Genomic DNA, 15142 nt, shown 5'->3' with positions numbered 1-15142 from the left:
ACATGATGTTTCTAGCCATCTTGATGCAAACTGCTCTTTCTCCAGTCGACCTAGTGCAAGCAACGGTGGTGGGGGAGGCCAGATCCAGAATTTCTCAATGATCCAGCGCCTGATCAGATGTTTTGTTTTTTTACTTTTTACTTAATATTTAGTTTAAACCTTGTTAAACTAAATATTAATCACAGAGGGATATTTAACATATTTTAAAACATGTCTGGATTAGGACTTTTACTTGATGATAGAAAAAATGTCAGAGCATTATTACCCTTAATGTTGCATTATATTACTACCCTTGTATTTTAACTTATTCAATCGTTGCATCCAGTGGTTACCATTCCACTTATATTGTATATTATAAGTCACTCTTAGTAAGAGCCTCTGCTAAATACCACAATAAGTGTTTCGTTGCCTATCAGAGAGTCCCACTCCACTCAGCACTGTATGTGAGCAGAGAAGGACTCTGAGTATGCTGAGAGTCGCTTTGCTTATCCCTCTCAGCAACTGGTTAGTGTGGTGCTTGAATATTAATGAAGTCTGGTCCTAAAAGCTGGCTTTGACTGTGACCTAGCCATACTGTGTGTCACACACACACACACACACACTCACACACACACACACACACACACACACACACACACACATACACATACCCTACATCCTTTTCTAGGATGTGAAGATCTTCTTTCCTGAGGGACTGGTAGATGAAGAGGGCTGAGGTGTTGATTACTGCAGTGCTCAGTAAAACAGTCAAGTGTGTGTGTCTTGCAAGTTTGTGTGTGTGTGTGTGTGCATGCGTGCGTGGGTGCGCGCGTGCATGCGTGCGTGCGTGCGTGCGTGCGTGCATGTGTAGGGAGGCAGCAGGTTGAAGAGAGGGGTAGCCGGCTAGCGCCTCCTCTAGACTTCTTCTCAGCTGCCGGAGACATCAAGTGTAAAATTGCACACTCTTTCAAACACACATTATCAAACTCATAGTCACATTTGCATGTGTGTGCGCAAACACTTTGAAAGTACACTTTTACAAGCGTGTAGCTTCTGAACATTAAAGGTTAATCTACAGCAAGACTTAGGGTTTTGTTAAGAAGTTATTTGGAAGAAGTATATCAAAGTATTTTAGTTTTTTTATCCAATATAAAAATGCAAAAGAACACAAGTGAGTCAGGACAGTTATAGCAGAGGTTTGCTTTTTTTTCTACAAGGTAGAGAATATATGTATGTCTCTTGGAATAATTCGACATATAGCCTATTTCTCACATTTTTATAGTATCGGTTATTTGAAAGAACAACACAAGAGAAATGTATTACCCATGTATTAAACATATTTTCAGATTCTTAGTGTTATATGTTCGATTAGAAAGTAATTTATAAAGTATTGTAGATCTAGAAATTAAAATATTATTCGTTGAACTCTGAAGCCTTTTTAAAAAAAGAAAAAAAAGAAATGTACCCCATTATCTGACAACATTTCAAGGACCTCTTGCAGAGTGACACGGACCCCACTTTGATTATCTTAAAATGCCAAAAAAAACCATAAAACATATAAAAAACAAAATAAATATATCCATATGTCAATTGAACGATTAACAAGCTACTGCAATCTACTGTTACTAAGCAAACTAAACCAATATGTTATATATGAGATTGATTAATACACTTAATTACCAAAAACTGATGATCATTTTTATGCCATTTGTCTAACTTTCTTCTCTCTTTGTCTTCCAGCAACAACGGCGGCTAGATCTGTTAACTATCACCAATGCTGGTAAGTCCCTTTATGATCCTCACCTCTCTACTTCAACACCACTCCACCACTGATGTTGAACTGCACTGTGATGCTCCCATAAGAAACTCAGCCTCAGTGCACTTTCCAATGCTTTTCATGTGGCTTGATATGGATTTGACAGAAACATGACAGTAAGTCACCCAGTGTATTTCCTTCTAACTCACTTCTTGATGCAAAAGGCTTACACAGTATTTTATTTTATTTCCGACACAAAGAACCAACAAAGTTGGGTAGCAGAACAAGTGCAGATAACATGGTGATTGTGCTCTTGGCTGCTGGTCAGTTACTTGAGCTACTATGTGTGTGTGTGTGTGTGTGTGTGTGTGTGTGTGTGTGTGTGTGTGTGTGTGTGTGTGTGTGTGTGTGTGTGTGTGTGTGTGTGTGTGTGTGTGTGTGTGTGCGTGCGTGCGTGCGTGCGTGCGTGCGTGCGTGCGTGCGTGCGTGCGTGCGTGCGTGCGTGCGTGCGTGCGTGCGTGCGTGCGTGCGTGTGTCTGTGTGTGTGTGTGTGTGTGTGTGTGTCTGTGTGTGTGTGTGTGTGCGTGTGTGTCTGTGTGTGTCTGTGTGTGTGTTTGTGTTTTAATGCTGTCTCAGGATCTAATGTCATCTAATGTTAAATAATTGCCTTGAAGCTTTTATGATGGAAAAATATGGAACCCACGCATTCAGTTGAAGTCACATAAGTCATTAGGGCAAAAATGAGACCCCAAGCGTATGCTACATGTGCGACATCGCACCGCGTGTTAGTGTGTTGCTCGAGAAGGTCAGGTTGAGCATACTGAAGACTTAATGCTCATGGTGGAATTGTTAAGAGATTAGTCAACAAGTTAGATAACAATCCAACACTAATTGTCGACTAATTCTTCCAATAAAGCTATTATTTACCACTGTGTTGATGGAGATGTCCAACCAATAAATGTGTTTAGTTTTGATCTAATTATTAGTTTATTAAGTTTCTAATTATACTTGTGTTATGTGCAAACCTGTGTCTCTGTGTGTAAGTGTATGTATGTATGTCTCAGTTGGAGTGTGTGTTTTTTGTTTGTTTGTTTGTATGTGCATAAAGTTTGCTAAATCGGAAATATTCGGCATTTAACAGTGCATGTTAACACATTTCACCTGTGCTTGCTATGTGTTTATAAGATGTTCACTTATCCAGATATTATTAAAGCCTTGCACAAACTCATGAAGTGAAACACTCGCTTGAACTCAAATAAATGCATGTTCTTGGGTATGCTATTTAAATCATGTCATAAACATGCCCTATAATATGTTGACAGCCAGTTGCAAAAAAATATAAAAGATACTACCGAATTGTTTTATGTGCACTTCCAAAATGTTGTCATATAGAAAATGTGATCCCTTTTGCTTGACACAGTGTTGAAACACTCAAGCTCTACTGAAATAGGATCTCATAATAAACTGAGTAACATAATGTATCAGGAAATACCCTTTTCTATATGAATACAATACTTTATCTTCATATTTAGTTTGTGTATAGTTTCATAGAGGATCTCATCTCATTTTCAGCCTGCATGTGAGGAGGTAAATGTGTGTGTACACAAATTAGTTTGAATTGTATCCAAAAATGCATCTCAAACTCCTAACTTGTAGCCGTCAGACGGGCATATGGTGCTCCAAGTTTGACTAGATGTGGAAACACGTCACAAAGTAGTTGCACTCTTAGAAATATATGGCAGTCTCTTACTGTAGGCAGCTGCGAGAACGAGGGACCTGCTGAGGTAGAAAGCAAGGAAAAAATCTAAAAAACGGGGGAGGAGAAACAGATGGGGACGGCGAGGAAGATACAGAGACCCATATGTCTAAAGTATCTGTGATCTAATGTGCTTTGATTAGAAGAATGCTTATGTGAGACTCGTGGAGACCGGGTTAATTTAGCAGGTTTATGTTGCAGCTGTTCCTCTAGGCTTACGGCACAGGCAAGACTCGACTCTTGTCTTTATAGTTTGACAGAGGGCAACCAGGTAGAGAGAAAGTTCTGGGAAGAGATGGACTTCATAGCAACACCTTCCATGGTCAGGATCAGATTATCATATAGAATTATAAAATAACATGTATGCATCTATACGAGAACTAATTTTACTAAGCTGGCCTCAGAAAGGGTTCATTTACGGGGTACGTTCCAAATGGATTTGTGAGGATCTCTGCCCCAATTGCATGCCCTCCAATCTTGTATGGATTGTATTTTGGAAACCGAACTATTTAAATGTGTTGTCTACAGACATGGATTTTCAGATCAAACTGAGAACATTTGAGCTACAGAGCCCAGTTTTCTTCAAGGACACCCTCCGTACCAGTGCCTTGTCTGATCACGTAGCATCATGTAGCCATCACCATGTTTCATGTTTTAGGCCTATCAATGTGGTTTGCTTGTTTTTTGTCTCATTAGGGCGCAGGGTATTTGTCCTAATGCTTTGAGGTTGGGGAACTCCAGATGGGCTGTCAAATGTGATTAACTCAGAATGAACTCTCATCTCGCTATTCTCATGAAAACACACTGTACCTGTGAACGCAACATTCGCTGGGCTGTCATTTCCCTTTGCTTCTGAAACTCAAACTAGAAACTCAAGGTAAACATTGGTGAAATTTTAGCCACCAAAATCAAGTTTTGAATAAATTAAAGGATTTTTATATCTATATAACATCTACTTTAAATGGTTGTTAAGGATTTTCAGGACTTTTTAGACACTGCAGGGTACATCATCATGTAAGGAGGATTTCTTTTCCACCACTGCGCTCGCTCTTCTTTTGTTGTGTTTTTGGTTGTGGAAGTATGGGGCAATACTTACCAGTGCACACTAATCCCTTTGATTATGTTACAGAAGCGAGCAGTGCAGATCGTTCATGAATCTGGTTTTCTTGAGCATACTCATCATCTTTTCTGTCAGTCTCAATTGATGAAGCTTGATGATTTGGTTAAGTACACCACAATGATATTTCTTTACAAAGCATTTGTTAATTCATTGCCGCCAAACCTGCAACAACTCTTTGAAAAAAGAGATAATGCTTACAACTTGAGGGGTTATGGAAACTTTGTTCTACCAAAGATCCGAACTACTCGCAAAGGCTTTTGTGTGTCGGTATGAGGTGTGAAGCTATGGTACATGCTGGATATCCAGCTCAAGCAATGCCAAAGAATCCACAAATTTAAATGACTATGCAAACGCTTTATTTGGTCACAATACGCATAAGGAGGGTTATCTGAAATCAATAATTGTCTTCATTACCATCTTGGACTTGTTGTCCTGACATTCATATCTATTGCTTTTTTGTTTGTTATTTTTTTATCATCATCTTGCTTCGCTAAACGCCATTATGATCGAATATAAAAGTATAATAATAATTCTAAGTTACTTCAAGTGGATCAGCTACCTAAACATTATGTAAGGTGTTGTTGTTTTTTGTGTGTGTTTTGTTTATTTACATTTAATTGCATACATTCAGGAAGTGACAACACACATTCTTTTTAAGACACTTGATGAGAAAAAGGGGTGGGGTATACATACATTTTTTTTCTTCTTCCCACTCCTTTTCAGGCACAAATTGCATTCAAATGTTGCCGTTTTTGGTGCAAATGCTAATTTAATGTAATAAATGCTGCCTGAAATAAATGATTATGAGATGAATGAAATGAAATGAAATGAAGTAAAGAGTCACATGGAGTCCTTCTCTTCCATTTGATCTATTGCCTCCTTAGAGGTCTCTGTAGGGCCTCATTATACAGAAATGTCTAAATTGATAGCAAAAACAGTTGAATTTAAATAAAATATTTTGCAAGAAGAAAAGGAAAAAATAAAGGGATCTGAATGTGTTGCAAAGTGCCTGTACTCTCCAAAGGTATTTCATTTCCCCCTGTCTTCTTTGTTGGTTAGCCAGTATGCAGCCTCAAACATTAGCACTTCATGGTCTCTCAAACGAGGTAAAATGGCACAACAACCTGACAAATACAGAGCAAAGTCTTTTCTTTTGCTACAGTGAGTTTTACGCACATGATAATAAAATGCCCTGTCAAAATGATACTGTTACAGTGACTATGACACCCCATTGAATTCATCTAAATACATCCTAAAATTGAATTAAAATACTTTTTGCATCTACTTCTCTTTAGATAGCTTACATTATTTTCCAGTAGAACTACCCTCCTTCAAGGGTTGAGTCCGCCCTCATGGAGCGGCCCTAGATAGACTGAAATGGCTTTCAATTATTTCTCACTCAAAGGTTTTTCCTTTGACCAGTGTAGAGCTCAGTGTTCTGTGTAAATTACTGCAGGTCATTATTCAGGTTGTTGTTACGTGTGGCCTTGAAGGGAAGTCTATTATACTCTTAACTTGGCAGACATATTTTACCCTGCCCTGCTGCTTATTACTATTCATAGTAGGTGAGCAGGACACACACACACACACACAAACACACACACTGAACACGCCGAAGGTTATTATGATGGCTGTATGAAGAGCAGGTGAGGCTTTCAGATGAGTGACTCTGATAGGGAAACACAGGCAGGACACCCTCTCCTTCTCCCTGCAGATTAAAGGAGTTTCCGCTCCTGCGCTCCTTTTCTCCTTGTCACCCTCTAACGTGCCTCTCTTTCTCTCCGCTTCTTCCTCTGCTCATTTTAACATAGCATCCCTCATTATCTATTCTTATTTATCAGTGACATTAAATTATCATGTTGCCCTTTGTTTCTGCTCTTTTTGTGTTGTGTTATTCCTTCCTTTCTCCATCCTTCATTCACTTCTCTTTGTCTTGTCTTCATAGCACAGACGGCAGGAGGAATCACAGGGTGTGAACAAACTAATAGGCTCAAGTAGCTTCGTAACCTGCTGTGTGTGTGAGAGAGAGAAAGAGATTCTGCCCCTGCTGCTCTGTTGGCCTGTGTCTCTAATGGCGTTCATTAGCTGCTCTGAAGGATGATTCACACTTACACATGTGTTCACACATATGTAACCACACTTTTCCTATAGCTCTGATATATACACACAGTGGAGAACAAAAACACGTGGCATCTCTTTACTCTCTCTTTCTCATTTCACACACACACACACGCACATTCACTCCCACTCAAACCTCACTCGGCCCTCTTTAATTGGACACTTGAGCAGCGCACGGCTGCATCTGGCTCCTGTTGAACACAGCCTGACATTTCAGACTGCTGACCTTTCCAGCCCCGCCACAACTAAATAATGATTAGTCCTGGCAACTGTTCCACCACAGCAGCAGCCAGGTACATACACACATGAGCACACGCAGGTACACCGCACATACACAGGTGCAGGCGGCACAAAACAAAACAACAAAAAAAACCTGCATGGAAGGCTTTGTCTTTTCAAAGTGAGAAAATGGGGTGCAGACATTGATTTGAGAGGCCATTGTCATTCCTTTGGTTTATCGATTAGATTGTCCTTTTCCATATCTGCAGTCAGCACCCAATAATGTGTTGTTCTAAATTAACTCTGCTTGCCTCTGTTTAGTTTCTCCTTTCCCCTTTATGCGCTCTCAGCATTACAGTGGAAAAAAGGTCAATCATATTCATGAGATCTGGGCAGATTTGAGAGGAGGGTTGTGTGTGTGTGTGTGTCTGTGTGTGTGTGTGTGTGTGTGTCTAAAGCAATGAAGCAGCGTGGAGATAATAGGCACTTCTCAGATCTCTCCTCTCACTTTCTTCTTTTTCACTCTATCACTTGTGTCTTTGTATCTCCATTTCCTGGCTGTTTCTGTCAGAACAGAATAGAAACGCTCTTTGTTAGAGCCTTCCTTTCTACAGATAGTCTTTGTGTTTGCTGCTTTGCTCTCTCTGGACACAACCCCTGCAAATATCTGTGAGGTCAGAGGTCACGTTTTGCACAGCCAGGTACTCACATTCAAATGCACTGTCGGATTATTTCATTGTACATAGGTATAGGGTGAAAATTATGTAAATGTAGCATGTGAGTGGCTTCAGTATACATACAAAATGAACAAAATTAGTATGGAGCTGATCGTTACAACTAAAATGATTTCAGCCTTATTGTTTCCATGGAAACATCATGGTCTTATATTAAAGGTCCCATAATGTGTGTCTCATTTCTATGTCTTTTTTGATAATAAATTCGGTTCTCACAAAAGTAATTTCAGTCAAAAGCAACTGGACTTGGTTATTTGTCTAGGAAGACTTTTCACCTCTCATCCATGAGGCTTCATCAGTTCATGTACGCATCTGACCAGGCTGGGACTGGTCCAACTAACTGGTGTGGAGATCCAGGTATTTAACCTCTCACAAGGTCGATGATGTCACTGGAACCCGACCGTCGTTAGAGAGACAGTCGTTGGTGGGAAGTTGGTTTCAACTTCGTTAGTGCTCTATTGAGTCTTAACGACAGTCGTTGGAGTCACTGGAGGCCATTTGTAAACAGTTGTTGGTTCTTTGGTTAGATTGTTGAATCTCCTGGGAAGGGATGAAAGGGCAGCATTGTAAATTGGAGATAAGCAGGTTGAGTTGCTACATAACTATATACTGTAAACCTCAAAACGCTCAATCCACAGAGTAATGCACACAGCCCGTATTCAAAAACTGTGCCTTTAAACAGGCTGTCAGGACTTCTATACGGTTGTGATGTCAAAACATTACTATAAATCGGCTGAAAGTGCAGCTACAGTGTCGTTTGTTTCTTGACATTTTATTTTTTTATTTGTGCCTTGGTCTATATGATTTATAACCTCACAAGTCTTTTGGCTCCTCGCACCTCTATGCCCCCCCCCCCTGACGTCACTAATCATGGATAGAAAAGGGCACAAGCCCTGAGGTACCCCTCCAGGCTCATGACTCTTAAGCCTAGCCTTAGCCTAGCTTACAGTTATAGTCATTCCTTGGCTGCAGTGACAGTGGAGAGAGAGCAGATGCGGAAGACCCGTAGACACTGACCAATCAGTTCAGACTGGGTTTTTTTGTTCAGGACGGGGGCTTAAAGGGACAGATGCTAAAAAGAAGCATTTCAGACAGAGGGTGAATACAGGTATTCAGACAGTAAACCTGTCAACATTTTCTAGTAGATACCCAAATACAAGTACGAACCTCAAAATGAGCATTATAACAGAACTTTAAAAAAATCAAACATCAAGGCAGGAAAAGAACAGCACCTCACTTTGCTGAATTCAAATTTGAATGCATTATTTGAGATAATTGTTATTTAAATTTATAATTTGGTTGTCAATTTAGATGCTCTTACAATTTATGTCTTTAAGTGGGGTCTTAAATAGCTCCTAAACTCACCATTATTTCCTACCAGTGTGCATCGAATTCCTTAACCGACAACACTGAAAATATAAGTACATTTTTTCTTTACTGTCACAGGTTCATTCATTTTACACACCACAGTGGCTGATATACCCAATTTTAGAAGTCATAAATTATTAAATAAAGTGTGAGTTAATAGTGATTAAATAAAAATAATTCATTTGAATGAATATGCAGTGTTCTGGAGGAATCCCTCACTGTGCAGCAAATATGTTTGCCAGATACAAAATAACTTAAATCTGGATAAACAGCCACCATTTGGAGGTTGAGTTATTTTCCTACAGTAGGATACAACTGATGAATAAAAGAGTGAAATTAACATTTAGACACGAAAATTAGGTTTCTAACCAGGATGGCACTTACAGTTGCACAAATTGCCAGGAGGAGCTACAGTTAATAAAACAAACACACCATTAGGAAAATAGGGAGCCATGGAAATTGATTTGGCTGTTAATAGTCAGATATAGCAGAAAGCTCAGACATTAGCAACGAGTTTGTCGTCTACCTAACAAACTTATTATTGTCAACTAAAACAAGACAAGCACTAACCTCAAAAACTGGAAAAATAATCTAAAACTGACGTAAAAAATGTTTTGCTTGTAAAACTAAAAGTTCTTTTTTTTGTTAGTTATTTTGTTTGCAGGGAGAATCAGGTTGCCTTGCTTTCTCTTGGAGGCTCCAACCTTAACAGTGACTTTCTATTTGCAGAACATGTGTAAGAAAACATGGATTACTTTGAAGTGAATTCTCTGCAGTGTGAACGTGAGGTAAAGAGAGTTTTTTCTAATTTACACAATGCACCAGACCGGCCTTCTTCGTCTTTTAGCCATTTAATAGCTTCCATTTCTTCAAATGAAATTCTCTGGGCAGACATCCAAACAATATAGTGATATATCATATATGTATGTCTTTGTTGTGGTGGTGCTGTTGTTTTGAATATGATGTATTTTTCTTGCTCCTTTTCTTGCTCCTCTTGCACATTCAGTCCTGTTATATGGGTGTAGTAAGAGTTTCCCTCCCACCTCTATATATGAAATGCTTGCTTCATCAAACACAGGGAGAATATTTAAACTCTTTGCGGTGCTACCATTACTATCTGACTTTGAAGAAAACGCATTCGTGTCAGAACATTAATCTTTCTTTCTTTATTCTCGCAGATAAATGAAAATTAACCCTTCATGTGTACCAATTTCTTTCTTGTTCAACTGTACAGAATTTCATCAGCCAATCCTTATCTGCCAGACCAATCCACCCCTTTGAGTTACGCTGAAACCTACACTCATTCATTAAGTTCTCATTTCATCACCATTAACTCCAGTCTATCTATAACCACACATCTTAGAGTTCAGCAACAGAGATCTAGTCTACAAAGTAGTTGCAGTTCTGTGTGTGCAGAGATCTTTAGCAGCTTTTAGCTATGGTCACTGTATTTCTCTGAAATGCTAAGTATGACTTTGTCACTCCTTTTGAAATAGAGAAACGTCTTCTCTCTAAACACTCATAGATATATGAATATATATAAAGTGTATATCTAAAATATTGGCATAGTCTATTTGAAAACACTCACATGTTTCTGAGGATTAGCCAACTGCATCTTGGCAGTGCCAATGTTGAGATGAGGTGGGCCGAATGAATCCTTTAGGGCGCACTCACACTGTTCTTCCGCACCGCGCCCCAGGCTTTAGGGTACTTGTTCCCCCCTCCCTCTCCCCCCGCTTGCCAGCCCGTTTGTACTCACAATGGCCTGGGCCTCGGCCAATGCTTCTAGCCTGCCTATACGTCATCACATCGTAACACGTCACACGCATTGATGACGTCATCGCAATGTGTCGCTTTGTTTACAAATCTTTCCATAGACTTCAGAGTTTTTGTGCGTTTTGTCAACTGTTTTTGAATATTTTCGTCCGACCAAATCTGCAGTAAACACTCCACCTCCACATCACACCAACGTGAACCTTTCGCCGCCAATGTTGTTGTTGTTAAATGTCCGTGCATGGTCCGTCCTTCTATTTTCTATGTCTGAACAGGCGCACATAAATGACATCAGAACCGCTGTAGGCCTCGTGCTCGTACACGTGCGCACGCTCGTGCTCCTACATGTGCAAACGTGCTCTACAAAAGCCCACCTCTCTCAGACGGGCCGTGGACTGCCAGCTGGCCGCAGCTATGCGCGGAGCGGTTGCACTCACACTGGTCAAACGCACTAGGCTTTAGCCGAAAAACCTGTTTTGGCCCAGTGCGAAAGGACAGTGTGAGTGCGCCCTTAGTCAATGCTAGCTGCACCCACCTGTCACTCAAAGCATCCGGCCCTTAATTATGCATACCTTTAAGTCTTAATACAATTTATGTACAGTTGTCATGAGCAGGGGAATTAGTTGTTTTTTGTACCAGGCTGTAAACATGTTTATTTTCCTCTGTAAAGTTGGGCATTTTGCCATGGGGTCAATTGGGATTGCCTCGCTTTTGGAACCATCCTCAAGTGGCCATTCAAGAAACTCTTTGGCACTTCTGCATGGGCTTCATTTTTCAGCAACGAAGGTGGCCGCTTGGTAATACTGCACTTGTAGAAAATAAAATAGCCAGTGGCATGGACAACAAACAGGAAGTTTGTTAGTATGTACAAAAATGTAATTTTTCAGAAGCCTGTGAATGTTTTTCCAGGTCATTGTTATCCCCAAAGAAATTTAAGTCAAAAGCAACTGGACTTGGTTATTTCTCTAGGAAGCTGTAATTTTTCAGGAATGTGAGGTTTTGCTGACAGTTCGACTTAGACTTAGACTTAGACTTCTCTTTATTGATCCTTTTGGGACGACTCCCGAAAGGAAATTGAAATTAAACAAGGATTGAGGAACCAATGGTGTTACAAGATTTAGTAACAAGCTCTTTTTAATACTTTTCATTGGTTAAAACTTTTTAAAAGCCACACACAGATGTTAAAAGAGTGAACAACAGTACTGGTTTATGAAGAAAAATAGGAAATGGCTCTAGGACGATATAGGTTTCTGCCAAACAGCAACTATAGTTTTTTAAGCTCTTAATACTTTGAGCAAGTGTGAGCTATTCTTGTACATGCTTCCTACCTGAACACAGAGGGCTTTTTTTAAACTGTTTTTCTATCTAGTTGACCTAGAGAAGGAGGATGGGTCTAAAATAACCTGTATGCAGCCTCCTGCTTGCTACCCAGGCTTGTAATACATACCTGAGTTGATAGAAATCTCTGGGTGGCTCAATCACTGCGTGGTTGACTGGCTTTCGGGCTGGAGAGCTGCAGAGATTTGTTTTTAGTGGAGCACAGGACTTTGCACCTTGAGGGAGCCGGGGAGGGGAGATGAGAAAGAAAAGACAGAGACGAACATTATTCATATAAAAAAAAAAAAATACTATCAGGCTTTTGTGTAAATGAGCAGCTGTGAAAACAACACTTCCTATTATTGCCCTAATTATATCCTTTCGGTGTGAATTTGCATATTTTATCTCCCTTCTCTTCATTATGGGGGGCTATGCTTCCATTTTGATCTGAGTAAAAAAAGAAAACATAAAACAAACAAAGAAGGAGATGAAGGAAGGATGGGAGGGAGGGAGAGAGGTGCGCTGCCCGCTTCATATTGAGTATTTTCCAGTTGATTCTGTTGAAGGCTTCTCAGCAGCGTAGCTAAATAAGCAGCAGCGAGCTAATGAATGGAGAACGAGTGTGATAATTTACCAGACAATGAATGGAGGAGTGTGAGAGATAGGAACCAGAAGAAATTGGAGGAAGGGGCAGCACAACATTGACTATATTTTAAAAATATTTGTTCTGAAACAATTATTTAACACCTGCCTCTAGCCTATATGCCTGAAAGTTTCTTTTGCCAAGTCTATAATACTAATGCTTAGAGTAAATATTCCCTGTGTCGCAAATAACGTAATTTCACGCACTGTACACACAGTCAACCATGTGTTTCATGTTTCTGCATGCAGAAAAGGATAGAGTGATAGAGTGCTAAACTCAGAGGACAGTAAATGACAACAGAGAAGCGTAGACTGACTGTCCCCTTTTTAAAAGGGCGATGTGACGAACGCAGTAAACAGGCTGTGGGCTCTGAGATTATTTCTTTGTCACCAGCAGAGCCACCAGTGTTGCTGAGCACTGCTGTGGAGCAAATCCTCCTAGAGAGGGCTGATTGGATTTTTGTTCCAGGGAGCCTTTTGTGTTAGCAGCATAGGGACTAGATAATAGAGGTTGATGCCACTCTGTCTCTGTGTTATGGCTGGTGGATTGAGTTTTTGGACTCTATGTGTGTGTGTGTGTGTGTAGAACCATCATCTCTACCGCTGTTATTCACAAGCTATTGCGTCCTCTTTGCTTCAGAGCCTGTAAGATGCTAAATATCGGAGCATCTGGGTGACACCTGTTATTAAAAGTAAGGCTTTACCACTTAGATGAATTGTTAATATGATAATATGTCACTCTGCTAAATTGTTAAAATGAAAACATTCTAAAAAAGGTATGCGCACATTGCCAGGAGATACTCGCTGCCACGGTCAAGGTCATTATCGGCATTTTCTCAGTCTGTGCCTCAGTTCTGTCAGATCTACATGTAGAGCAGGTATGCCCCATGGCTGTGTATGTAGAGGACTGTATGTATAAATAAAAATGTTATACATTATTGATTTCTATAGGGAAATTCTACTTTTAATTGCCGTGCTTTCAGTCAGGTTCAACTACAGAACACCTGGGTCTTTCTCTCACACAGCAGACGCTTGAACCCAAGTCCTTAAAATTCAGGAAATTCTCTATTCATTACGCCACCCTGTCTGTGGGTGGGTGTGTGTGTGTGTGTGGGTGTGTGTGTGTGTGTGTGTGTGTGTGTGTGTGTGTGTGTGTGTGTGTGTGTGTGTGTGTGTGTGTGTGTGTGTGTGTGTGTGTGTGTGTGTGTGTGTGTGTGTGTGTGTGTGTGTGTGTGTGTGTGTGTGTGTGTGTGTGTGTGTGTGTGTGTGTGTGTCTGACTTTGCACTGACCTCTATTGTAGACCAATGAATGATAGAGATTTCCACAGGTCAGTCGCAGTCAACAAGCCAGTTAGAGCATTCATTCAGCAAAAAGGTTTAGTGAAGTGCTAATGTTTCCAGCCCTGCACATTTTAAAAGTAATAATAGATTTGAGAAATATTTGTCCAAAACCAGAGTATGGTCATCAACTCTGGAGGATAACTGTAACTTCATATATATTGACTTCATTTATTTAAAAAAAAACAGTAAAAGAAATTGCACCTTAAAATCCTCTGTACCTGTCTCTCAGTGACAGCAGCTCCGTGAGAACAGAGGTGTGGACTGTTGTCAGGCCGTGTAGCACCTGGATGCCAGATTCGTCTTGACTGTTTTTTCCTCCACAGAACTGAATGTGTCTCAGCAGTGACAGAGAGACGGACTGTGTTTCCTGTTGTCACATCAGCTGGCATCCTGTAGAGGAGATGCCACAGATTTAAATAAGTTTGGGTCAGCATTATTTTAGCTTAAACAGATGAAAACTTGTTTGGAGTTTAGATTTTGCTCGCTAAGATGAAAAGGAGATTAGGATATGAATAAAAAAAAAACACGAGATAGAATGAAGCTCTGTAGCATAAACAGATTTTATCGTACTTTGGAGACTTCCAGCTCATTCGGCAGAAATTAAAACAAAGCTTAATCAAAGAGCAGCGCATAATGGCAAAAAAATATACAAACGAATAACACAACTGCTGGGTTTTGATGTGTTTTTTCAGACGCAGCAGCTGCAACAACACTTTGTATTATGCTGTGAATCAATCTTAACCTCTTCTAAGTGTACAGTAAGCTGCAGGAGTGCTTCTGTGGAGGGTTTTGAGATCTATGACCTTGCCTGTCCTTGGCTTGTGTGTGTATGTGTGTGTGTGTGTGTGTGTGTGTGTGTGTGTGTGTGTGTGTGTGTGTGTGTGTGTGTGTGTGTGTGTGTGTGTGTGTGTGTGTGTGTGTGTGCGTGTGTGTGTGTGTGCGTGCGTGCGTGTGTGTGTGCGTGTGTGTGTGTGTGTGCGTGCGTGTGTGTGTGTCTGTGTGTCTGTGTGTCTGGCTGG

General features: G+C 40.3%; 1 protein-coding gene across 1 annotated transcript in view; it reads left to right on the top strand.

The window, feature by feature from the left end:
• Positions 1 to 15142, top strand: part of agbl4 (AGBL carboxypeptidase 4) — a gene marked incomplete at both ends in the record, with an annotated part of 285820 nt that overhangs the window by 188969 nt on the left and 81709 nt on the right. The window contains one exon of the mRNA XM_083940174.1: positions 1720 to 1759. Coding sequence (XP_083796300.1) covers positions 1720 to 1759 — 40 coding nt within the window. The remainder of the gene's footprint in view (positions 1 to 1719; positions 1760 to 15142) is intronic.

Source organism: Echiichthys vipera (genome assembly GCF_963691815.1).
Source record: "Echiichthys vipera genome assembly, chromosome: 3".
In the NCBI taxonomy this organism is placed as follows: Eukaryota; Metazoa; Chordata; class Actinopteri; order Perciformes; family Trachinidae; genus Echiichthys; species Echiichthys vipera.
This window is presented reverse-complemented; position numbering and strand designations above follow the sequence as displayed.